The sequence below is a fragment of the Epinephelus fuscoguttatus genome, linkage group LG20 (assembly GCF_011397635.1).
Source record: "Epinephelus fuscoguttatus linkage group LG20, E.fuscoguttatus.final_Chr_v1".
NCBI lineage: Eukaryota > Metazoa > Chordata > Actinopteri > Perciformes > Serranidae > Epinephelus > Epinephelus fuscoguttatus.
The window spans coordinates 5554098-5581957 of record NC_064771.1 but is presented as its reverse complement, the minus strand read 5'-3'; the positions used below and the strand labels follow the sequence as shown (position 1 = coordinate 5581957).

Here is a 27860-nt window from a genome sequence, read left to right as displayed (position 1 = left end):
AACATGCGGCACATCGTTACAGGCAAATGGAGCGCAGCCACTATCTTCACTGACCTGGATTGAAGAGGGTCCGGATTGATTCCACTCAGCTGAGAGGAGAAGACACCACCGCAGGTAGGTCAGCCCTCTGCTCCTCCTAAATATCGCTCTTATGTTCACATGTAGTCTTTGGTATTTGTTTCATTTGCGCAAACTGAAGTGTTCATTTTGTATCCAAAATCACTGTGAGAGCGTTAACGCACAGCCCATACTAAAGAAATGATAAGCGTATAGCTATAGGCATATCGGATAAACCGTGACCATGACAGTTTGATCCCCCTCCTGTCGTCACTATAAAATATTACATCATTTTCAAAGTGTCTCGATGTATCCTGAACGTGATTTCTCATCTCCCCCCACCGCCCACACTGCTGTGTCAGATCTAAGTGTCGGTTAGGTTACAGTGACACAGTGGCTAATGAATCTTGTGCTTCCCTCCCTGATCGGTGCCGCCGTGTAGATGGAGTTGGGACCGGGAGGCCGTGGCTGCACGTCAGCGCTGCTGCTCCCGGAGCCGCCGAGCTGGAGGAAGATCACCGGCCCGCTGGACAAACTGCTGTGATCAGATCATCTTCTGCTGCACCGGGACTGTTGGAGGAAATAACACCAAGTTGATTAAAAATCCTCAGCCTGTGTACATGGAGCCGGAGGGCGCAGGGTAGGGGGGCAGCAGGGGCCTCCGGGAGAGACCAGAGCTTCAAGACTCAAGTGTAACTCCGCTAAAGCTAATGGTAAGATGTTTTAACTATGGTATCGTACCTACTGGTTTGCCTCCAATAGTCATGTGTGTGCCGGTGGTGTGTGAGTGCAGTAGTAAGGACCAGGCAAGTCACAAGTTAAGGGGAAGCTTGATTCTCAATCTGGTTCTACTGTAAATATCACGAGTTTTAAGAGTTTCAGATCAAGAGGCAGATTTGTGAAGCTTTTATACTCTATATCAAACAGAAAAAATGACAGTTGCACATTTCATCCCTTGATCCACTATTCCAGCATGCATTAGGCTACTATCCTAATAGGTAATAAGTAAGTTTTAGTGTAGCTTTTTCCAACCAGCAGCAGTGGAAACATTCTGCTCAGCTCTCTGATAGATCTGCTCATTGACACTAAGATAATATTAACAGAAAATGTTTCCTGCTGTTTGCTCAGTGCTTGCAAAGCTACATGTTAGGAACAGAGGTCTTTAAGCAGGGCTGGATAAATACACAAGGGGGCCCTGGGGCAAAAATGAGCTATAGGCCCCTACTGACCTTAGTGTCTCTCCAACCTCCTGTCCATTAATTATTAATTAGCAACTGGTTGTTATAGTTGTTATGGTAAATTAACTATAAGGGACCGTTTGTTAATTATGAGAGGAAGGGGTGGTGCAAAAAGGGGGAGTTATAGAACCGGGGACAGACTTAGGTTTTTCATTTTGGCTTACAAATTTAGGATACAAATTTAAATGGTTGTAATTTTTATTTATTTTACCTGTTTTTAAAGAAAACGTGCCTTCCAAACCCGTCTATGCATGTTTTCAAAGTTACACCATTTACAATTTTTTCATAGCCAGAAAATGTAAAAACAGAAAAGATTGTTGGATTTTCAAATTTCTGACAGTCCCTGGAAACAACATGTGCTTCCATCAGAAAAAAGCCCAAACCTGAGCTTAAAATAGTGATGTGTCATCAAAATCACTCTATTTGACATTTCACTTAAAATTTGTCAAAAAATTAATATTTTGCACAACAAGAGTAAAAAGGAAGGGCTTTTCCTCTGCAGGATTTTGTCCTCAACTTTAAATTTTAACTTTCAAATATCAAAGGGTAAGCTTTAAAAATCTAATAACTCATTTACGGTTAAGGGAAGGGCCTGCAATTTCTGCCAGTCACTTAGGGAGGCTCAAGGAAAAATATTTGTGGCTTCATGGAGAGTAAAAAACAAACAAACAAAAAACCCAAAACAAAGTCACAGCCCAGCCACCCACTCCTCTGATAAATAAAGAGCACTCCCTAAGCAAAAATGATTTAGTAAAATGCATAAAAACACATTTTTAAAGCATTAAAACAAGTTCTTTACAAAACGGGGCCTCAAGATTAGTGACAGGGGTGTTGCCTTAATTAAAGGGGCACTCCACTGATTTTACTTGTCAAAATCAATTTACCCGTCATGCAGAGTACGTCTCTGCCTGTCAAAATCAACTATGCAGTGTCTTCTGTAAGCTTACACTTTTCCACTTTTTTCCACTGTGACAAAATAACTCATGATGTCAGGAAGAACTTGGAGACTCTATACTTAGAACTGAAAGCCTGGGTTACAGGCTGAAGGTGTGGTGCTGGAAAAGTGCTGACAATTAGCAGGAAGTAAGGGTCTATGGAAAGACAATATGAAGGCACATTATGAAAAGTGTAGAATTGATTGTTTTGGTGCTTGACCTAGACTAGAAACTAAAAGTCAGAATATTTCAGCTTCCATTGTTTCCATTTTGACCATTCTTTTTTTGTCATTCTCCTGGTGTGATGGCAATTTTGGTCTGTCAGTCAGTTTTAAGTAAAATTTCTCGACAGCTACTGGATGGGTGGTCATGAGAGTTTGTACAGATATCCATGGTGCTGCAAGGATGTATCCTGAGTAATTTGGTGCCTACCAAGCTGCATACCACTGTTCAAGACCAACAAACAACAGATCCAGCTGTGTTTTAGTGAGTCATTGATGTGCTTCCAGCGGCTTTATAGCCACCAAGTAGGCTATGGATATCTTTAAGGGACCTATCTGTCTTTCCACTATGAAGAGACATCGCTGCATTTTCTACCAGGATGGTGCTGTTCAGTTGGCATATTGGCCGTCAATTTTATTTATTTTTTCCAGCAGGACGTTGTGTGTGTGACAGTGGCAGTCATGTAATATTGTAAACAAGCTAACAGTGCTAATAACGCGTCAGAGATGTGCAACAATTATTTTTTGCTGACACTAGATATCAGACAAAAGCCAGAGGCTGCGTCTTATTAAGTTGCTGTGAGCTGTAAATTCACTGCTTCTAAGCAGAAGAGAGAAGATAATGTTATCTCAGAGCCTTATGGTGGAAGGTTTCTCCACCTGCATCCTGTCTGTACCAAAGGCTAGTGTTAAAGTCAAGAGCGCTCACTTGGCAGCAAAATGTGGGGATCATAACACCCCCAGAAGTAAACAGCACTGCTAGCTGACTAGTAGGGCTGTAGTCAACCAAACAAAATCTTGGTTGACTAAAGTCGTACATAATCTTCAACTGATCAATTAGTCGTGGGGGGGAAAAAAATCTGCATGTTATTTTTACTTCTGCAGTGGTGTGTCTGTGTCACTCTGCAGTTACACCTCCAAAACACTAGTCGGTGGTGGAGGACTGTGTTAAGTGCTGTAAAGTTTAGTTGATTCAAGACACACATTAAATATGGCTTAATAGAGACAGTTTCAAACACAAGTACACAAATCAGCTTCACTATAAATCGCAGAATTGACAGACAAACACTTGTCTTTATCTGGACACATTTTCCCCACCAACACAACATGCTAATATTATTAGCACAAGTCTGTGGCATTTTACATTGTATAAATTAGCCTACCGTCTAGAGATCTTCCGCTCTTCTCATATAAAGCCAGGGACAACGGTAACATTCAACAAAGGTAAGGGCACACAATTTGGCTCCATTACAGCTCACAAGATTCACCGGCAAGACAACTGTCACACTTAACATGTTTTCCAAACGTTATTAGCGCCAGCCTATGGCATTTTACATTGTATAAATTAGCCTAGCGACGAGCAGAGATTTCCTCTGTTCATATGAAGCCAGGATAAATCCAGAAATAGGCTATAAATCCCTGAAGGATAAATCACACACGACTTAAAATGCTATTTTAGTGGAGGCTTTACTGTCTTCACAATTTATTGTTTCTTATCTGTAAAATACAAGTAAATACAAGCTTCGTTTCCACTGAGGGAAATGGTGTCAGTATACAGAAACAGACAGGAGGTCTGCGTCACTGCTACGCTGAGCATGAGGATGGGCGAGTTCAACTGTCTGTCAGCAACGGGGGTGTTTTGAAAACACTCCCATTTTCACAGGTAACTTAGCCTGTCCCCCCCACCGCAGGAAATAATGGATTAATCCTGGAAAGCTATTGATGTAGCACTTTCCTCCTTATGAAAGTAACACGGCGATTATTCGACCAATGAGAATTTGGTCGGACGAGAACATATCGACCAAATAATCGACTAGTCGACCAGGATACTTTGTTGTTTTTTACTGTGACATCACTGCGTCTTCTGCAGGATAGCACCACAAAGGAAGGACAGTACCTAGTAGTAGTGTTTTTTTTTTTTAACCGAGACGTCGCTACATTTCCAGCCGGGATATTGTCATGAAAAGCAGTTGTTTTTGACAAAGACATTACTGTGTTTCCTGCCATGAAAAGTGGTTGTTTTTTTACCAGGACATTACTGCATTTTCTTCTGGTATAGTGCCCCAAAAAATGCAAAGGGGTTGTTTTTTACCAAGACATTGCTGTGTTTTCTTCTGGGACAGTTCCTTAAAAAAACTACATCGCTGCGTTTTTTTTTTTGTTTTTTTTACCAAGACATTGCTGCGTTTCCTGTTGGAATAGTGCCACATGAAGCAATTGTTTTCCAAGCAAAAACGTGATCTTTTCCTGATCATAAACAAGTGGTTTGTGTGCTTAAACCTAACGCACTTTAACCACAGTGTTGTTGAATCATGAAGAAACATAGCTTCAGCGTATCCACTACATAATAATGTACAAATGTAATGTATCCGCACTAACTCACAATGCCCACATTTTTTCTGCTGATTAGGTTGACGTACCAGTGTTGATATTCTCTTGCTGTATAAGTCATTTTTCATGGGATGTAGTTATGCTTGGTCCCCTTTGGGATAAGGTACTGTTTTCCAGTTATGCATGTTCGGTTTCGGGTATGATTTCCACTGAGCCACTAATCAGTGCCAAAAATGTGGAACCCATGAAGAGCACTCATTAGGAAACAGAGTAAGCTCCATAGTGGTGTTGTGACAGCTGGTATCGCTCAATTTCAAATAAATCTGACTTTAGAGGAGATGATACCAGTCAACCGAAGAATGTCTTGATCAGCCCCAATACATCCAGCATATGGGCTCAGGACATCGCTGATACTAATGAAATATGTCTGATACACTCAAGATCGATAATCCTCAACAGTGCTTGGTTTAGCTCGTACATCCCACAGAAATGATAACAGTAAAAAGACAATACAAGACATGAATGCTTCTGCCTTTAGCCGATCAAATGTATTTAGAAGAAAATGTGATTTTGTATTGTGCAACTTGTATCTGGAGATCCCACTGTAAGCTGGCGAAAAGCTCTGATGCTCTAAAAAAATAGTGTTTACACATAAGCACAGGCTTCCCATTCAGAACACAAGAAGCCTAATTAGCAAATCTTTGCTCGTGATGCTGCTCGTTGTTGGTCATCTAAGATAAGTGGAGCGTAGTGCACACAGATCTCTGCTGCTGTGTGTGCATGCCTGTATTTTTTCATTTTATGGGATCTGCAAAGGATTTAATCAGTCATGCTCTGTCTAATAGATGGGTTGTTCAGTGGAGCGTGATGAGAGAGCATGCTGTCCCGGAGAGAGAGAGAGAGAGAGAGAGAGAGAGAGATGAGAGGAGGAAGACATGACAGTGTCTCTAAAATACAAGGCCTTGGAACACAAAGGAAAAGCGAGTTGACGCTGTCATGAAGACGGAGCCAAGTTAGCTCTTGATTCCTGCCTCCACAGGAATCTTCAGCTTGAATTATGCACATGCAGGAGTGTGTTTTAGTGAAAGAAAGGAGAAGGCCTAACTGTTGTTTGAAGGCACGTTTTGCCTTTTAACACAGAGGGGATGCTAGACCTGTCCAGGAGATGCACATCACTTACTGTATATGAGTCACTTTGTCTCAGCCTCCTCCACACTCCTGCCTCCACAGCTAAGTCATCTGAGCTTAAATAATTGTAAGGCAAATGCAGTGATTCGCACTTCATAAAAGGTATTTGTTGGTAGCCTCATGGCTTTGCTGTCACCCAAAAGGACTAAATGTGTCCTTTAATCAAAAGTGTACATTAAAAGGATACTTTCACATTTTTATAAATAGAGTTTACTAGGGGTGGGTGATATGGCCCTAAAATAATATTGTGATATTTCAGGGTGTTTTTGCGACAACGGTATTCTTGATGATATGACAAAAAAGTAAGTAAAGTAGGAAAAAAAATATTGATTGAAGAAAATAGAATTGCAACAAAATAACTGATATAGTTTTACATGTGAACCTAACAGTTTGCCTTCAACTATTCAGTAAAAACTAATGAAAAATTATTTCTCATTTTAGAATCAAAGGGTACGACGCCCCAGGCCAAGGGGGGGCCCATGAAAAGGAATATGGTTGACCCTATACAACAGTTTACTTACCGACTTATGTCACTGGCAGTACAGGTTATATATAGACATGATAAATAAATGGAAATGTTTTAATTAAAACACATTTCTATGTGCCATCTGTATGTAAACGTGAAGTGAACTGCAGCCTGATTAGCGAAGTCAGAATGCCTCACCAAAAACCACAGGCTCCTCAAGGAACAATCAGGGTACAGAGAGAACAAGAAGATGGTCAGAGTTGTTATGGAATATTCAAGGTGTGTTGATTGAGTCACGTTGTCAGCTCGTGCATTTAGTAACATTACAAAATTATGTTCCACCTTAAAAATCCCGGCAGTTGGCCCAGTGAATGAAGTTACCGTCAGCTACTGACCAATCAACTGCAGTGTTCACAGCTTGACCTTTTAGTACCAGATCTGTGTGCTAGGTAGCCCAATAGAGGGGTTGCCAAAAATGGTAACAGTACCAAAAATGGTAACGGTACGGCATGGTTCCTTTGGTACCATCCACAACTTTTCACAGTGGAAACGGAAAAAAGGCGTACCAAACCGTACCGTACAGTACTGCTTGGTGAAAGGGGCTATATTAAATTAGTGGACCATGTTATGCTATCTTGTTGGAAAGGGCGCCAAATAGTGTACCAAAATTATGCTACATTTTGGCAAGGGAAAAGAGGACCATTGTCATTTTTCAAAATGGTGTATTTAAATATTTCTGTATACTGGGGTCCCTGAACAGTCTTACACAAATTGAGTATGACTGGAAAACAATCAGATGACAGCCACATAGTCCTTATACTATTTCAGTTCTGCACACAATTTGACCAATATTTGATTAAAGTAGCCTCAAGACTGAATGAATAAGAAGAAGAAAGTTGTTCACTCAAGATTTGATTTTATGATTTGATACCTTGCAGTAATTTCTTCAATCAATGTTTGATTTGACTTTTCTCTAATCATTTATGGAGCGCATTTTTTTGGCCCAGGACTCACATGTGACTACCTCTGCTTTTTAAAATAAGAAAATATGGTCTTAACACTATGTACATACAAAATACATGTGGAAATATGATTAACTGGATTGTATTTGCAGTATGTAGGCTATAAAATTTTGATACATATAGTAATCCCTCCACCGCCCCCACAGTGGGTGTGGATGAGGGGCCCACTTTTGAAAATGTTGTCCAACAGTTTATTCCACACTACTGAAGCTGCTCCTCTTTTTAGAACCACCACAGAGTCTGTAATAATTTTGCTTTCAGCCATGCTTGTTGTTGCCGTGGGTAACAGTATGATCTCAATATGTCAACAAGTCGAGCATCACAATATGAACTTTTCATATCAAATTAAAAATCATACCGGTATCGTGAATGAGATGATATGGCACACCCCTAGTGTTTGCGCAGTTTTTTACTGTGAGAGTAGAAGATTGACATCAGTTTCATGTTTCTGGGAGCCTATTTTAATTGACGACCAAAGATTTCAACCATATTTGTTGCACGGTTGTCTGCTTTTAAGTGGGACAGCCCAGAATGGCAAAGTGATAGACTTCGCCAGACATCAAGATAAACTGCAATGGCTTTGTGTTAATGTCACTATTCAGATTGCGCTCAAATGTTTCATATGTTTTCCTACAAAAAGCAGTGCACCTGCGCATACTGTATAAACAAAATTAGGTCGGCGGCATTTTGCCGCACTCCCCGATTTTGTTTTCATACTGCCAATGCTGAACGAAGACTGATTGGGCTTTGCTGCAAATTTGCACAATTCCCATCTAAAAAGGGCTGTAGATACATACATCAGTAAAATGTTATCTTAGTATCTGTACTTGTGATGAATTGTGATCAAAAGCAATCTGAAGCTCAATTCTGAGGTTTTTCTATAAAGTTCTCTAATGAGTAATAAATATAGCAACTTCTGATCAAACCATATTGATATCAAGCTTAAAATAACAACTTCCGGTTAGGTCAGACTCACTTTTTATTTAAACCCAACCCACCTTTGTCATAAACTCCGCCCAATCAAAATACTGTTAAAGATACATTGTGATAATTGTGTTCTCGCTCATCCCTAACCGACAATATGTCATCCAGAGTAGGCTTTTATCACATTGCCTTTTTTGGGAGAAACAATCCAGTGTTTGCATAGACAACAACAGTGAACACAGCAGTGTTAAATTTGACAGCTATTGAAGATTTAGTCTTAGGCTTGAGATGAAAATGCTCATTAGTTTTAGTCACATTTTAGTCATTTTTATCCCTCATAGTTTTTAGTCTAGTTTTAGTCCATGAAAATTCAAAACCTTTCAGTTTACTTTTTGTCATTATGTTTAACTAATCCAGTTAGACTAATTAATGTATCAGAAAGAAGCTGACGGGGTTTATAAAAATTTCATTTACAATTTTTTTTCCCTGCACACTTACAATCTGTCATTTCTCCATAACTAATCTGAGACAACTAGGATTTGTGCCCAGGTTCATTGTAAACTCTGACATATCCATCTCACTGTTAAGAAGCAGAAAAATAACTTAATTAAAGCCTCAATTCTTTCTTAATCTGCAACATGTTAGTCTGGAGGATTAAACTTGTGTCCTCTCACAGAGTTGGTGATTAAAATCAAACTTCCATCTCTGTCAGAGAAAACTGATCTGAGCTCAGACTGTTTGCTTACAGCACAGCTACACTCACAGATACCTCAGCCTCCTACCTTCCTGTAAAAGAGCATCAAACCAGAAACCGCATCTGAGTGGAGTCCTGCGGGGATCAGCTGTGAAGTCTGGTGGCTGGTGGCTGACTGCTCTGCTGCCATTCAGTGGCTAATAAGTGGTGCTAACTGCCAACAACCATGGCTGCAACTCCACAAATCTGTGAAACACCTCCATCATCCACAGTCAGACACACACTGCTGATTATTTACTGCTGAATTACAGCTCACAATTCACGTTAACAGCTGCTGCTGCTCTGGTGTGAGTGTTTTTGCTGCCTAGTGAAACAGCAGACTATTTACTTGAGTTTATAGTTGCTTATGCAGCATTTGAAGATAATTACAGGCACAGCCATTCTCAGCTTCCAATGTCCGATAGTCCACCACTAACATTTTTGTTACGTCTTGTCTCATTAATAAAAATGAAGATATCATCGTAGTTTTTATTATCAAGATCTATTTTTAGCTCATCATTGTCTTGGTTTGTCATGGAAAAAAAGGTCGTGGATGAAGATTTTTTGTCATAATTTTTGACACACACAGAGGTGGTTGGATAACTGTCATTATTGGCAGAACTTGATTCTGATAGTGGCCAAAGGCTGTGCAGCCTCCGCCAGTCCCATGGGGACATACATCATTGCCTGAAACTGAAGAGGGGAGGGTTGGGTTAAATGATCAGTGAGTACAGCTCCAGAGACAGCAGGCCCCTTCTGTTGTGTGGGTGTCTCACTGTATTGTCCTTCATTTAAACATGTATTTACATGGCTGGGGCTGGACCATAACAGCAGGGCAAAGTGTGACAGAGTGAATGCTGCCACTTACTATTTCAAATTGAAAGCCCTCTAGTGTTTCATACTCAATCCAGTTCTTGACATAGTCTTGTTTCCCATGTTAATGTATGATGGCAGATGCTGATTGTCTGTGCGTTTGCCACTCATCTGTGGTCACGGTAATGTGCATAAGTGACGTCATGTGTATACACTGTAATGCAAATGGACAGTTTCATGCTTTTCAGCAGTGCATGTAAAGGTTCACAGAGAATTGGTCAATAAAAATTGCTCCATCACAAAATGTTTGTATGCTACACTGGCTATATTTATTTTAATCAAGTGATTTGTTGCCGATATTGCAGTGAGGCACCATAATGTGACACCGTGTGTATTTTTCATAGTGCTTGGAGGACAGGAGTTTTATAGCATTGCAAAATGAGCAACTGCTCATTAGTAGGATAAGTCCATTTTCAGTTTTGGTGGCTTCAGGGCATGTTGATGAGGTCACCACTCATTTAGTAGACTGGCAGCAACATACATGTCTGTTATATGAAAGGGTTATAACATTGTTGCACAGACATTTTAAAGTAAATGGTGAAATGATTAACAGAAAATAATTTGCAGATTAAAAAATAACGAAAATATTTCTTATTTGCAGCCCTACATTATTAGCAGGAGGATAAGGCCAGCCTTTCATAATGGCCAGAGTGCATTATTATCATGCATTATTACAATGCATTTGGGTTTTCATACAGTTCCGAAACAAGGTCTGATAATGTGCCTTTTGTTAATTTGATTTCATATTTCAGGAGACACTGAAATCCCTGTTACCACGTTTTACATGTTTAATGATGTGCACTGGGTTATTTTAAGACAGTGATGTCAGTGCAGTTAGGCAACACTACAACTACAGTACGCAGCAGTACAATGACTTCTCCTGCCTGAATCTACAGCAAGCCGAGAGGCTTTGCTTTAATAATGCAATCAATATAACTACAATAATTAATATTTACATTACTATAATGCAGGGTTTATTTCTAGTCACTTAGTATATGTTGGTAGATCCTGGTACCGTGTCAGGAGATTTCATTAATGCACTCACACTGAGAGAGGCGTGAGTAACTGTGCAGGGCTTTGCAAACATGCAGCACAGTCCAACCTCCAGCAGCAAGTCTGCAAGCTTCATGTCGTCATTCTGACTAGCATCACTGAGGCTAGACGTTAGCACAGCTGTTAGCATTCACGGAGAGGACATATGATTATTTTCTTTTACGAGCATTCTTAGGCCCCAGTCACACAGGAAGCCTTTTGCAGGTTGCAAAATGTGAGGCAAACCACACTGCCTTTTTTTTTTTTTTTTATTTAATGCCACTTGTAAAAAAAAAAAAAAAGCTTGCTGCAGCTTTTTATTGTTGCCAGGCAACCACCCCATCACCACCTTACCCTAACCTTCCTGTTTAATTAATCTACCATTTATTAATTTATTTGTTTTTTTATTTCATAGTAATTAGTAGCTGGTTCCTAAAATGGACAGGCAGAGGGTACTTGCTCTAGCTCTGGATGAGGGTTAGCGGCTGTCAACAAATAGTATGTTGGGCACAGGGGAACAGAGATCTGTGTGGGTACCACCACAGAAGGCCTGCCTCTCAAATCATCTGATTAGACAGTGGGGAAAAAAGCAGAGATGACATGGGGTGCTTGAAGTTTTGTCAACTCAAGGAGGTAGAGCGCCTTAAAGTGCTTTGCTCAGAACAGCACGTTGCTGGTTCAGCTTTTAAAAGGAGTGGTTCAACATTTTGGGAACTGTGCCTCCTAGTTGAAAGTGCCGTAGTCAGGGCGTTGTTAGCCTAGCTTAGCACAAAGACTGGAAATGAGGTAAAACTATCCAAAGATAAAAAAAAAAACCCTTCCAATACATCTAAAACCAAGCTAATTAACACATTGTGTATTGTTTGCTTTACCTGTACAGAAAGATAAATGTAAAAACAACAATTTCATGGTGAACAACAGCTGGGTTCAATGACCGTATGCAGCTTCCCTGAGTCTTGTGCTGCTTTCATGTCATATATAATGGATGGTAGAGATGGAAAGATTCCCATGTTTGCAGCTCACAAGGGTTCATGTCATTGGACAACTCAAGATGGTTGTACAGTATATTTGCTGAGTGGATGGTGTGGGGATAAAAAATACAATAGCAACATAGCACTATGTCCATTACCGTGGTTTTGATTAGCTTGAAAGACTTGTGCAGTGTGTGCAGTGTCCATGCTTGTTTGGTTGCCAGGTACTTCTGAACAATCAACTGCAAACATTTTTAAAAAAAATGGATGTTGGATGTTGGCATGAGTGCCATTTACAAGTTGAAACCTGGTTAAGTTGGAAATGGAAACTTTTATTTGACACAAATGCAGCATTGTCGTCATAGTGAGGTTGCCAGGTTCGCTACCATTGTGCTTGAACACACCAAATCATGTGCTCCCAACACAGTCGCTCAAAAAATGTTGGCATTTTACATTTCTGCAAAACATATGAAGCAGATATATTCAAACGTTATATTTCTTTATGTTTCAGTTTTCAATTTTATTTTGTTACAATACTGTAGTTAATGTTTGGTTTTGTCACCACAACCACAGATGGAAATGTCCCAAATGTCTCCTTAAAAAAATCCCAGTTTTTGTTGCCTCAAACATGGCTGGTCTTAAACAGTGGTCTAGCAGTGGTCTTTCCAAGGTGTCCCACAATCTGTCCCCCACAGCATCAACAAAATCCATAAAGACAAAACTGATTTGCATGCAAACATTACATTTTGGATGTTATCGTCTCTCCCCAGCCTCCGTTGGTTAGCTGCGCTTTTGTAGTGGGAGGAGACCGTGGGAATGAGAGGGGAACGGTTCCAAATTTTATTTTATTTTTTTAAATAATTGCTGGTTGGTGGATGAGATACACGCCAAATTAAACACCAACTCTTGTTAACTCCACAGCTCCACCAGTTTCTCCTACTGTTCCACAGTACAAGAGAACAGAACGGAGACTTGATCATGTTCATGCAGCCCCCTGGAGTCCTCTCCATGCACTGTCTACCTGATGTACTGCTTCCTGTTTGATGCTGAAGTGCAGCTATTGGTTACTGACAATGTTCACATCATTGAACTTCAGTATTTGCATGCAGGGGCGGATTTTGAGACAATGGGTCACTGAGCATAGATATTCAAAAGGCCCCACCATCTCTTCTACACAGGAGCAAGACGCACAGACTTTGTGAATGTTTTGTGTCCCTTTATAAGATAATTTTTTGTCTTTTTTTTTTGGACATTTTTGTCTCTTTGTAGTCATTTTGTGTGTCCTTGTGGTTATTTTGTGTTTCCTTTAGATCATTTCTTTGCCATTATTTGGAGTCTGTTCCTGGTTAGTATGTGTTAATTTGAGTGACATTTTGCAGGTGAAGGCAAGGGGGGCCCTTGGCACGTTCAGTAATTCATCCATGTTTGCATTAGCCAAGACTAAAACTCATGATAATACTGTTTGATTTTATCAAAATGTCTAGACAAGAAAAAGACACTGAGTTGGTTGGTGTAAGGCCAGCATTATTCCTAAAGAATTAGTTCCAACATAATTCCCCTTAAAACATTTCTATTTGTATACAGAATAAACAAATGAGATGCAACATATTAATCACTGAGCTTTAGAGGTGTTGATTGATGTGTTTTTTTGTTTTTGTTTTTTAACTTTGGACAGAACCAGGCCAATTCCTTTCCCCTGCTTTCACTGGTCTTTATGCTAAGCTAGTCTAACCAAGTCCTGACTTCTGCTCAAGACATGAGATTTAAAGCGATGTGAACACCTTACACTGGAAGAAAAAGCGTATAATTCCCAAAATGCTGAACTATTCCTTTCATAACGTAGGCAGACTCCTGATTAGGTCGTGATTGGCTTCAATCAACAAAGGACCATCTGGACAGTTTTGTAATAACTTTTGGCAACACTGAGCAGTAAAAATCATCCTGTGTAGTTCTTTCATCAAACACGTCTCTGTGTTATTATTCATTCTTGTGAGTCTAATTATTCAGTTCTAATTGTAAACTCCTGTCATTCTGCAGGATCTGAAGAGAGTGTTGTCCTTCCCACCGTACCCTGGGGATTACCTGCATCCAGTGGTGTATGCCTGCACAGCAGTCATGCTGCTCTGTCTGCTCGTCTCCATCATGACCTATATTGTCCACCACAGGTGAGAAGAACTTTATTAAAGGATGGTTTAGGCCTATCTTAATACAATACTCACGTGCCCATATGTTCGTTGAGAGAGCTACTGGTTTCTGTGAAGGCCTCAGTATACTTGAAAATGCTTCTTGGAACATCTAACAGTGGCTACGGTTACATGATGGCTTCTCATTCGGAATGAAATAAATCTGAATGAAATCATTCGGAATTAAAGTCTTTCCAGGTAGTTTACATAGGAAATATTCATTCCGAATGAAGGTGTACTGTACACGGGAGATCAGTTCAATCGCCTTTATTCAGGTCCGTGCAAGGTTTGGGGCAGGAAAGGTTTCTGATTGGATAGGGGGCGGGGCGGATGTTACGTGTTTACGTTTACCGGAAGAAAACACTGTAGTCCTCGCTCCGGATAACAAGATGTTTGACGACGCCGTTCTTAGTGCCTTTTTCGGGCGTGTTTTGCTTATATTCTTGAAGCAACAGTACGACAACAACCTTGTTCTGCTAATGCTTCGTCTGTTGAGGAGGAGAAGGGAGGTAGAAGACCGTGCTGTGGCGAATGGAAACCGGTGAGTGCAACAAGTCCGACTGTTCTATGTCAGCCTGTTGCTATTCAGCCCGTTACTGTGCGCGCTATATACGTCATCGCGCCAGAAGGGCAAGGAAACAAGCATGCGCAGAAAGACCGGAATGAATTTAAAGAGGAATGAGTGTATACATGCACACAAAATTCTTTCATTCGGAATGACAAACGGAATAAACCACCCCCTTTAATCGGATTTAATTTTCAATCGGAATAACCGTTTTTCAGTCGGAATGACCGTTTACATGACCACTTTTAATCGGAATGGCCTTTCATTCCGATTAAAAGTGGAATTAAACTGTGCATGTAAATGTACTGAGTGTCTGAAACCACCTTTTCAATGGTGGAATGAGCAGGGAAGGCATCTGACAATTTTGGTAACCTCTGAAACAGACAATCCAGCAATGGCACCCTCTTTATGCAGGGAATGGCCCGCTATGTGCAGGCTTGAGAGCAGGCAGGATTTGAACTTCCCTCCAAGGCTCTATTTTTTCAGTCTTCACATAACTTGGAAACAGCCAAGTGCAACACCATAAATGTCTTTAAGGGGAGAATGTCATCTCAATGTTTACAGTATAGCAGGCCTTTTGCCCACAACCTTTGAGTGTGGTTATTCTGAACACTGTGGCCTTTAGACGTGGTTGCACAACACATCAATTAGTTTTAAGCATAGTGAGGTCTTAAAGAAACACTTCACCCATAAAATGACCATCTGTATATCATTTATTCACCCACTGTCACCTAAAATTTGTGAGGAAAACTTTGTTTTTCTCACATGCCTTCATTCATGAACTTAAGTAAATAGAGGCCACATTTAACAACAGCAATACAGCATGAGACACCCTCTATCCTTAGACCGTTGCTTTGGATAAAGAAAAACTTCCCCCAAAAAATCCTTAAAGAGAAAGTAAACCCCCAAACCACTTTATCAACTGAAAATCAATATATGTATGGGTATTAAATGATGTTGTTGATTGATTCAGGTCCAAATCTTGACACTTGAGTGCAAAGTGTTTAAACTGTATTTATTGGGTCTCATTCATGAAATGTGAGCAGAATGAATTTGTTTTGTTCTGTTAGCAGAAGTAAATCTATGTGTATTTTGGCATTCATCAATATGTCTTTTCAAAGGTACTAACAAAATCTACACCAGCTTCTGGCTGCTTGTAGGTCTTGTGTAAATAAGGGATGCACATAAATATTGCTTGTCATTATTAGAAATTACAATTTTAATTTGTAATGTGCTCTGTTATGTTCACAATACACAGATACCTTTGAGACACGTTCGTTAAACATGACAAAAGAATAGAAATGTGACACATTTAGCTACATTTTTTGGCAGATTTAAGATTCAGATTAGGTTTCTTAAAATATAAGTAGGTTATTTAAATTGACTTAGTACATGTGTTTTCTACATTTCTGGCATCCCTTTCCAACTCTAATCAATCAGGAGAGCAAACTACACAAATGTATTTTATGTTTGAGTGGTGAGACTGTGAGACCCACATTACTGACCAAACACTAAGCTATCAGTGATGGCTGTCAGAATATATAGTCACTTAACACGTACATCACTGCAGGGGTGTCGACAAGAGTTGAAAACATCCGCGGCTTTAGCCCTGAAGTGGGAACAATTTTTTACCAGTGTGTCCAGGGGTTTCTCCTAAAATTTTGAATAATTCCCTGTTAAACACGTGATTTTAATGTATTTTGACAAAGAATGAGCACTTGTCTTCTATTATTGGGTTGCCAAAATTGTTGGTTAAAGTTAAACCCAAAAGTCCCCCAACTGGGGGACTTTTAGAACGACTTTGCAAACACAGTGTGAAACAATGCACTGATCACGAAGAATATAGTGATGTTGCACATCAAATTAAACAGCAGAACCTGGACTACAAGGCTGTATAACTCCTTTTACATGCCCCAAACACAGCTCAAACAACAACTAAATGAATAACAACAAATCAAACTCCATGCAGCACCAATAAGCCAACCCACTCTGCATATTTTGGGCTCTAACTTGACACCACGTTATGCAAAACACAAGCCATCTCAAATGAAAGCTGAGACTCCGCTGTTTCCACACATATGTGCCAAAGCACTCTACACCAAAGTATCATAGAGCTAGAGGCCAAAGAACAACAACAACAGAAATTATTTCGTCAATAGTTGTAATAATAGTTGTAAAATTTCTCTTACCTTTGTTGTTTTGCCGTGAAAAGTTTATTCTGCCGGTAAAACAAGGTACATCCTGTTAGACGGACATGCACCCGGGGGGAAGCCTAACAATGACCGCATTCAGCAGCTGGCACCTCCCCCACAATGGCGTTCTGCAGATTCTGTGTGGCTGACAGTGCTGTCAATCTCGTTTTGGTGGGTATAGCGTCATTCTATTGGCTCTAATGAATCAAATGAGGTGTCAATCACTCAAATCGACCAATCCGTTGCGGAGATAGAGCCTCCAAAGCACAGAGGAGAAAATCTGTTTCACATTTAGATGGTGTGCTGCCCTTTTGTTTTTTCCAAAAAAATCGTCTAATATCCATACTTACTACAAGACTAAGTAAAACGTGGCGACTCTGTGCTGGCCACCAGTATGCACAATAAATACAATTGTAATACAGAGTAGCCTACTGACTGAAGTTATCATTCTGACTGCCCATATATGGGCATATGCCATGAAGCTGGTGTGACAGTGAGTGTCTTGTGTGCTGCTGTGCTGCGTGCATTGCTGTCTGTTGTGCTCCCGTGCCGTGGATTTTAAGTTGGAAACGAGGTGCTTTATTAGTAAATTTAAAAAAAAAAAAAAAGGCTTAAAAGAACCTGGGCTGAGCCCAAAATATCCGGGGCTATAGCCGGGAATGCCCAGGTCTAACGACGTCCATGCATCACTGTACCCTCTTAGTTTGCTGTTGACTGCTACAGTGGAGGCATGTCGCTGTCTCCCCTGGTAGAGAGGTCAAAATGCACCTATCCATAGTAATTATCACCTCCATATATGGTGGTCACGTGTATTCATGGGGGCATGTATGCTAATTGCTGACTAGCGGGAGCATGCTGTCAATTTACGATTGATTGGTATTTGTGAACACACACACGTGCCTACGACATTCATGAAACTGATGTAGGTTTTTTGTACCAAGGTTTTTTATGTGCATATCTACTAACAAATCTACTAACATTTCATGAATGAGACCAAATGTGTATAAATATGCATAGTGACTGCCTCATATGCATAGTGACTGCCTTATCATCAGTAATGTGGATATCATAACCGAATGGGTAAAGGCAAATAATAGAACAGCTACAACAGTGTGGTAAGTTTAGAAAATGACATCACTTTACTATAATGCAGAATGTTCCAGGTCCCAAAGGTCCAGCACAGAGAAGCCTGAGGGAAAAGACAGGGCAAGGAGAAACATAGGCTATAGTTTGGATTAAAAGGCCCCAGCGGTCTGATTTCAGCAGGAGGGTTATTCTCAGAGGAAGAAGGAGGCCCTGCAGACAACTGACTTCTTTTTGACTCTGGGGACAGACAGCAGCCCATGGGGGCACAGGATGGAATATAAGGTTCAAGGAGATGAAACAGTTATGGAGGGGCGTCTCTTGATTGTATTTCATTATCTCACCATTACCAGAAGCAACAGCACCCTATTGTATTGTTTTTGCATTGTTTTTGTTCAGTATCTCAGACTCTTCAGATGTCATATTAGCCTCAGCTGAACTCCAGGAATTCACAGCGTAGCATGGAAGGAGGACAGCGATTCTCATCTCTCACAGTGGAGTCACATTAGAAAGGGTTCACCTCAGGGACAGGAGGAACAGGAAGAACAGCAAACAATGTTTTTTCAAAGTACACACAGTATGGCATGTAGGCATTGTATTACACCTGCCGTGTCTTTAACGATTGGAAAACGTGAGGTCAAGCGCTGGGCACTACTTATGTACCTTTTTTGAGACAGCTTTCAAAAGCACAGCAACGGGTTGCATCTGAGGTTGCTAAACAACCTTAACAAGTACTATCATAGCCTATTTACTTCAAGTCCTGAGTGCAAAGCTGATCTTCCTTCAGGCGCTGTTTGTAAGTATGTGGGCATACCGTCCATGGGACAGATGTAAAGCTCTGGTAACCCTGCACTAAAATGATCAACTTTTCCATATTTTCCACAGACTGATATTTTCGGAAGGTGGGAAAGATATCTGTTGGCTGTAATTGGTTGTTCCTCGTCGCATGACATGCGGTGCTGTGTTCCAAAAGTTGAACTCAGTTTATCTTGGAGCGCAGCCGTCGCACCTTGAAAAGGCGCTTGGAAGTGCGTGCTGTGACAGCTTTGCTCTGGCATTTGAGTGTGTCAGTGCTAGAATAGCGCTGACAATTGATTCTCCACCACTGGATCAGGCTTTAACTAAATGCACGTGCACGCACATTGGTAGAAAAGCCAATCAAGTCATCTGTCACAGGCTAGATTTTGTAAAGCCTGAAAACAGAGCCAAGAGGAGGTGCAGAAGTCTCACTTTCTCTTAGTCCACTTGAATTACAATATGCTCAAAGTTTATTACCAGATTTTTGCCCAACAACGCCAAATTAAACTGCCTACCCCATTAATACGATTTGTATTCATAATAACAATTTTAGTTAAAGGGGAACTGCATTTATTTATTTATTGTATTCCTACATGTTATTCCTATGATCTAAGACAGTCCAAAAATATTAGAAAACATGAACAACTTCCTTCCTAATCCAAAAGCTGGAGTGCTGAACCTTAAATTTGTGATGTCATCAAGTAAAACATCTGGAGCTGCTCCACAGACAATTAGTGGTGATAAATGCTTAAATGACACTGAGAGACACCCAGGGGAATGTTCTGAGTTTTGGGTTACATTTTCTGTTTCACAACTGAGAACAATGCAATAGAATAAAGTTCATTTGAAAAGAAGAAAGAAAACAAAATCAAGCCCTCATACATTTTCTGTAGAACAGCTCCAGATTTTATACCTTGTGACATCACAAGTTTGAAGCTTACTTCTCTAGTTTCTGGCTTTTAGAGAGAGTAGCTCATATTCACAAATATCGATTGAACTTTCCCAGGCCATGACAATAACATACTGGAGTTCTTCATTTAGTGGGTGTTCCCTTTTAAAGGTCCAGTGTGTAGGATTCCGTGGCAACTAGCAGTTAGGTTGCAGAACTGCAATTTCATGTGCCAAGCATGAGGAAGAACGACAGTGACCAACACAAAAACGCAAAAACACAAAAGGCCCTGTCTGGAGCTAGTGTTTGATTTGTCCATTCTGGGCTACTGTAGAACAACATGGCGGAATCTGTGGAAGAGGACCTACTCTGTATGTAGATATAAACCTCATTTTAGGGTGATGAACACAACAATTCTTGGTTTCAGGTGATTGATTGTACACTAGTGAAAACATGGTTCTGAATATTATATACCATTTCTGCTAATACACGTCCCTAAATTCTACACACTGGACCTTAAAATGAAAGTTTTAGTTTAAAGAATCTGTAGATCTGACTCCAATTTTTCAGTGTGATTAACCAGCACTGGATGCAAAGGTAAAAGGACGTCCATCTTTTTAACTTTAAACTCTTTGTTTGCAGTGTGATCCGCATCAGCAGGAATGGCTGGCACACACTCCTCAACTTCCTCTTTCACACGGGGCTGACGTTTGGAGTTTTTGCCGGGGGCATCAATCAGATCAACTTACCTTTTGTGTGTCAAATTGTAAGTCACTGTTTTCCTACTCCCCTTAGCATGGAGTTATTTCACAGCACTTTTAGAAATCTTATCTGCACAGAATGATGATCCACAGAGAAGTGAAAGCTCCCGCAGTTCTTGGTCAGGCAGTTTTGAGGTCACTGGCAGCTATAGGCGTCACTCAGAGACTGAGAGAGGCAGCAGTGTCCGTGGGAGAGCCAATGTTCAGTGAGTGTTAAGTTAAATCACTACCATGAGCAAAAATAGTTGAGGGTTGCTATATATTATTTTCTGGTTTTCTTTCAGGCTGCTCATGTGTGAAATTTGTTCTGGCTCAAATATAGAGAATAGTGCCTATAGAAGGTATTTGCTTTCATGACTATGATGAAGTATTTTTTTGTTAATCACGTCAAACAAGACTAAGAGTCCACAGCCATGCTAGCAGTTATGCGATTGTCAGCATAATGGTGCTTTGAACTAAATGCCTACAACACCAATGTTAACATGCTGATTGCATACTAACTATAATTGAGTATCTTAGCTCAGTTAGTGGATGACAGTGGCTACAGTAGAACACAGAGGCAACTGGCACCCACATTGTTATTTATGTGGTTCAACATTCATTTTAAAAGGAAATACAAACTATCTGAGTATGTCCTATAAACTTATAGGTTACTAAATTAAAGGAATATTTTGACATCTTGGGAATTGTTCCAGTTTACTGGAAGCTGGAGTCAGTAGACAGTTTAGCTTGGGTTAGCATAAAGACTTCAAGCAAGGGGAGACACTGTGACTCTAAAGGTTAAAAAGAAATAACAGGCCCCAGTGCACGCCACTATGATGCGCCCTGATGCATGCTATTGTGCACGTTGTCTTGTCACAACTGAAACTCAAGACTGGAAAACATCAACATATATTGCGCAGCCATCATTATTGCATTTGTATATGACAAAAATTTCCTTTTATTTAATCCTTTTAGAGTTTATTTATAGTTTATGTAGAATAGGCATATAATTTTCATATAGAAAAAAAATATGAGGATGGGTTTGCGTTTTTCAAAGGCAAATATGACACCTTTTTTTAATTTAATGAGAGTTCTTCTTTGAGCAAAGGCATGTTTCTAAGGTGGCAATCACTCGTAAGGGCCCATTCTTTGGCAATCACATTGTTGGATGGCCCATCCTCTCTATGCCCCCCCCACCTCACGGGCCCCATCATGGCTTATTTCACGTGAGATATATAAAATGACTATATCGCAAACATCGAATATAAACTGTCATGTCATTTTTTTAAGCCACCGGTATGACACTCACTTCGGCGTTTTGGTTGTCTCGCGCTCTCCTGTGGCTCTCTATCTCTGGCAGGCACATATACATAAAGAAAGACTCACAAACATGATTCCTCACATTCAGATCATTCTCTCCTCTGTGTGAGCAGACGAGACGAGGCTTGCTATTATATCACGGCTCCAGACTGCAACTGTTTTGCAATCATGGAGCACCAGTGCGACTTGCGCATGTATTAATATACAAACTGGAGAACTGCTAGTTTATTACCAGCTTACAGTGAATAAATCCTCACAGAGGCGCCTCCATAACAGTTGAACTTTCTGCTGACTGCTTACAACAACTGTTAAAATGCCAAATTTATTACAAATTATGAGGAACATTCACTCAGTGTTGCTGAGATATTTCACACTGGTCTGGCAAACCGACGAATTGACATCACAAGTGTTAGTAGTTAGTCATTCTATAGTCTATGAAACACTTGTATTACATTCTAATTTTCCATTTTTTAATACATTTGAAAGTAATAAAACTGAGAGACAGTACAGTGTTTGACACTGATTGTACCTACCCACAGCAGTTGAGCAACAACTTCTGCTGAGATACGGAAGCTCCACATGGACAAAACACACACAGAATGGCAGTACATTGTAATATTAGAACCATTGGTAATAATGATAAAGGCAATTGGTTAAGTTTATTAATACATATTTAATTACATTTACTAATGATCACTTCAGACTGTTATGGTGGTAGCCTATTGTAGCAAAGCATTTTTTTCCTTTTATCGTCTTTTTTTTTTTTTTAAATCATTTTATTGAGAAGGATGTGCCCTTCCTCTAAATATATTATAATTACTGCCTAGTTATCATCCTTTGTTGCTAAAAATTCTGACTACTAATGACTGAATATGTTTAAGTCCAAAGGGCATTGAATACTGTCTATAAGCACTGTGCAGTTTATGGCTGTGCAGAACCACTATGCACCACTCAATTATAAAGTTATTTTTAGATCCAGTTTCCAGTTTTTGGTGGTCTACCATCAATGTTTTTGAATCTGGACAGATTGGTTTGTGTTCTAACCAAAGTTAATCATGAACTAAATGTAATCACAACATGGGCATAGTTTTGCATGGTAGTGCAAAAAAGAATTTAATAAATGAGAGCAGCACACCCTTTAATGCATTTCTTACTGGATCTGTTAATGTGATGGCCATGCTTATCTATTCAGTCTTCTGTGTCAGTTATGACAGTATGATTGTGTTATAAAAGGCAACTGGTGGTGATGGGTCAAATTCATGTAGGCCTACAAAATATTAATATACACATGCTCATTTGGACAGTGAACTCGCATTGCTTTGAATCATCTTTGATTATCTGTGTTAGGTTGGCATTGTGCTCCACTATGCTTCTTTGTCCACCATGCTGTGGCTGACGTTCACTGCAAGGAACATCTGTAAAGATGTGTCCAAAGACCCACTGCGGGCCCAGAACAGGAATGGGCCAGCCCAGACTCGCACCAAACCAACTGTGCTCAGGTAAGCTGTAAGCACGTGTTTATGTGCATAACAGGGCTTAGTTATTTTTGTCTTTGACAACAGCTGCTGCAAGAGGCAGCAAAACATCCTTTCATTTTATAGTTACAGTCTACTAATACAACTCTTCACAGTATGAACAGTGATACATAAGCCTCAAAACCAGCCACAACTCGGATCTGAGCAAGAGTGACTATCTGCTATTGACCAGTCAATGGACTGCAGTGTTCACAGCTCCACCTTTTAGTACCAGATCTGTGTGCTCGGTACCAAAAATGGGCCGGTACAGGGCAGTTCAATTTGTACCATCCACAACTTTTCACAGAGGAAACGGAAAAAATGTGTACCGAACTGAACTGAACTGGACTGTACTGCTTGCTGGAAACAGAGCTTAAAGTAAACTTAACTGGTAGGTGGTAATTCTATTTTGTGTGTGTGTGTGTGTGTGTGTGTGTGTGTGTGTGTGTGCAGATTTTATCTTGTAAGTGATGGAATCCCTCTCATCATTGTTGGAGTTACAGCAGCATTTGGGATGGATAACTATGGCAGCAGGGATGATGCTTTGTAGTAAGTACTCATTATTTCTTAAGAGTCATGTTGTCATTCATTCCTTTGTAACTGAGATACATGTTTCTATCTCTCTGTGTGCCTTCTTTAGTTGCTGGATGGCATGGGAACCCAGCTTGGGAGGTTTCTATGCCCCCATTGGTCTTCTGGTCTTAGTGATGTCTGTGTACTTCTTGTGCACCTACATCCAGCTGAAGCGCCACCCAGAGAGAAAGTACGAACTGCGAGTTCTGAGTGAGGAGCAGCAGCAGTTATCATCCAGTGAGTCAAACCATCACTGCCACACTGACACTGGGGGAGTTTCTGGGCCTACTGGGGACTGTCCACCGTTTGCAACAGGTGTGTCGGTGCTGGCCAACGAGCACTCATTTAAATCTCAGCTCCGGGCCACAGCCTTCACCCTCTTTCTGTTCCTGGCTACCTGGGCTTTAGGAGCGTTGGCAGTGTCACTGGGACATTTCCTGGATATGATATTCAGCTGCCTGTATGGGGCTTTTTGTGTCACTCTGGGACTCTTCCTTCTCATTCAGCATTGTGCCAAACGGGATGATGTGTGGCACCGCTGGTGGGCCTGTTGCCCGTCCAAGTCCAAATCAGAGGAAGGAAATGGGGACGGACAGAGCCAGAGGCAAGAGGTTCATCAGCCACACTGCCACCTGAGCTCCCCATGCTCAGGCAAGCAGCCTTTACTCTCTCCTCACCTTGTGCAGAGTTCTTACCACAAAATGACACCACCCTCCCAGAGCCCCACACCCAATCACAAAGGTCCGTGCTGCGTGGCTGTCATGAGTCCTGTCACGACAACCCCCATCTCACCTCTTGCTGAGCCAGTGCCCTCACCACGTCCACAGTCGCTCTCTGATGAGCTCCCTCGTCCTGCTCTGCCTCTGCAGAGCTGCCTTAATGACAGAACAAAGTCACGCTCCTTCAACCGCCCACGTCCATGTCTCCAGGACTACCGCTCTCACATGACTTCTACAAGTATGGATGGGAGTGTGCACAGCTCCCACCTGGACAGCCCTCATGCAGTGCACCACCTTGAAGGCTCACCACTGGTTTCCAGCAGCCCACACCCAGACCTCCAGCTTCCCTGCCCCAGCCCTCTCTTGGATAAGCAGCTGGCTTCCTGCCACAGCTTGCAACGCCAGAACTCCTGCCACAGCGTACAAGACTCAATGACTTCCTGTCACAGCCATGCACACAACATGCATGACAGCATTACTTCCTGTCACAGCCTCCTCCTGCCTTCTCATGGGGTCCACACCTGCCAGTGGCACATGTACAGCTCAGCGGATCACTCTTCCACCACAAGCTGCTACGAGAAACCCGAACCCTTCACCTTGCAGTATCAACCAGACCCCGACACATACAGCTGCATGTCAAAGACAACAGAAAAAGAGAAAGATAATCTATCCATAGAGGTGGAGCAGAAAGGTTTCCCAAGAAATACTCTGCCTCGGCAGCATGGCACTGTGAGCCGGAGAGCCACTATCGGCCGCAACAGAAGCCTGCAGGAAGATGGTCTGTTTGGTTCAGACGCTACAGGAAACATTCGGACTGGCCCTTGGAAGAACGAAACCACCGTATAGTTTTCTTGTACTTGCCATATCTTCCAGCAGCCCTGTACTCAAATTGCTCCGTAAGTGTTTGGGTCTCAATGCCTTCAGCTTTGCCCTTAAACCACAGGTTGAGTTTTCAGTGAGGCCTCATACCCTGATGATCTCTCAGAACCCTTTATGACAAAGTTATCTTTAAGTGTGTTACTAATCACTTTCTATAAGGAATATTCAAACACAAGAGTGGTTCAATTAATGTTGAATTAATATTCTGCTCCAAGCCATTTAAAGTTGCAATCAGTATTATGTTGCTCTTTAGGGACACAGTGGCTCAGTGGTGAGCAAGGTCTAAGCAAGAATGTGTTCTAATGTTCTAATGTTGGGTAATTTACCCAAACTCAATGGGCATTATTACAAACGGAGACCTGATCCAGAAGGGACTCAAACAGTCGGTCGCAATCTTAACAGACCCAAAGATTATGCCATCCCCTAAACTTAATGGGTATGAAAGTTGATCACGGCTCATCAATGCTACGTTAACCAGCAATCATGGACGGATTATTAGCCAATAGGCCTCTGAGCACAGATATGCAAAAGGACCCACCACCCCACCTCTCCTAGGTTATGTCTCTTTTTTTTGTAGTTGTTTTGCCACTCTTAAGTTGTACTTGTCATACATCTTTTTGTGGTATTGTCTCCTTTTGTGGTTGTTTTGTTTATGGTCGTTTTGTCTCTTCTTGTAATTGCTTTGTGTCTCTTTGATTTTGATTTTGTGTCTTTTTAATTGCCTGTGTCTCTTTGCAGTCACTTTGACATGATTTTTGACGTCATTTTGTGTCTTTTTGAAGTCATTTTGTGTCTCTTTGGTTATTTTTGTCTCTTTGTAGCCATTTTGGGTCACTTTGAGGTAATTTTGTGTCTTTCCTGGTTGTTTTTGTCCCTGTAGTCAGTTTGTGTCTTTAGGGTCCGGGCAGCTAAGCTGCCAGGACACTATTATAATCCAAGGTATTCTTCTTCTTCTTTCTTCTTTCTTCTTCCGAGGAAATCATACTTCCCATGGGTGAAAACTCACCAAACTTTGCACAAAGGTCCAGTCTCATGCCAGATATCCTCAGCTGTAAACTCAAGCCAATAGTCCTGATGGTGGCGCTAAGCGTCTAAAGTTCAAAACTTTGAAAATTCATAACAAATCAACCATACATGCTACAACTTCACAACTTTCATCAAACTGTACTGTACAATACTGAAGAAACTTTTGTACATTTAAACCTATTAAAAATTATGAAGTTTATCACTCTGTTTTTTTTTTTCAAAAACTGTAAAACTTCTTAAACCTATCTCCTCCCACAATTTTTGCTCAATTGCCACCAAACTTGCGACAGAGCATCTTCAGACTGTCCTACAAAAACTATGTTTCTCAGATTTTTGATTTATCAAAAATTGAGCCTACAGTGTATCAAAATGTAAACGGTACTGTAAACATATACACGCAAATTCTTGCTAAATAAATCTTCAATGTTCATGAAAAAAATGACAAAATTCTAGAGTCATGGTAGATGATGTGTGGCAAATTTCAGAATTTTAGCTCAAAAACTGAATTTTTGACAGCATTTTGAATTTTGCTCTAATGTGAACAATTGGAATCAATGTAAAAATGGCAATTTTAAACATCAGTTTTTCACTTATGGAGCAAATAAATCATTGTTACAAACAGATTACCAACATCTCCATGCTGTCTAGATGCAATATGTGTATTTTCAGATTTTTGTTTCGATAACTGAATTTTTTACAGTGGTTTGAAATCTGCTTTTCCATGCATGGACGGCTGCTAAACCTGCACGTCTGGCTTTGTCAATTTGTGAAGCTACACATGAATTGTCACTGACTAATTAGCTCAATGTGATAGAAATTGATTCTTAGTCTCAGAGGTTGTGAGTTCAAGCCTCAGCTGATGCAAAAGGCAGATTGTGTTGCTAAATTTCTAAATGTCTTCCAATTCTTTTGCTTGTTGCTCAGAACTGCCTAAAAATGCCCGGACCCAACCCATCGCTGCACAGCAGCTATAATCTTGTTTGTTTTGCCCATTTTTGTAGGTAAATTGTGTCTCTTTGCAGTTCCTGTCTTTCACTTTGTGGTCTTCTTATGTTGCTTTGTGGTAATTTTGTGACTTTTTTGATTGTTTTTGTCACTTTGTGGGCTAACACTTTGGGTCATCTGTGCCTGGTGGGCCTGTTTAGTAATCCACCCTTGTCAGCAGTCATTACCAAGCAAGCTGTGACAGCAGCTGTGCTGTGAGATCAGCTATATTGACATTTGAAATGAGTGATGACAGATAAAGATAGGAGCAACAAAAGTTGTCATATTCAAGTACTGCCACAAAGTAGCTGTTATCATCAAACTGAGCAGCAAAAGTATATTCACTGAAGCACGTGTCTTATGTATATTGAAACAGCAGAGCTGTGACTGAGCCGGAGTGC

General features: G+C 40.7%; 1 protein-coding gene across 1 annotated transcript; it reads left to right on the top strand.

The window, feature by feature from the left end:
- The first annotated feature begins 40 nt into the window (after positions 1-40).
- Positions 41-26869, top strand: adgra1a (adhesion G protein-coupled receptor A1a). The gene is made up of 7 exons (XM_049563821.1): positions 41-114; positions 500-770; positions 14029-14156; positions 20344-20467; positions 23112-23263; positions 23732-23827; positions 23919-26869. Exons 2-7 carry the CDS (start codon positions 768-770, stop codon positions 25414-25416), a joined length of 2001 nt encoding a protein of 666 aa, XP_049419778.1. The 5' UTR covers positions 41-114; positions 500-767; the 3' UTR covers positions 25417-26869.
- The last annotated feature ends 991 nt before the right edge of the window (positions 26870-27860 follow it).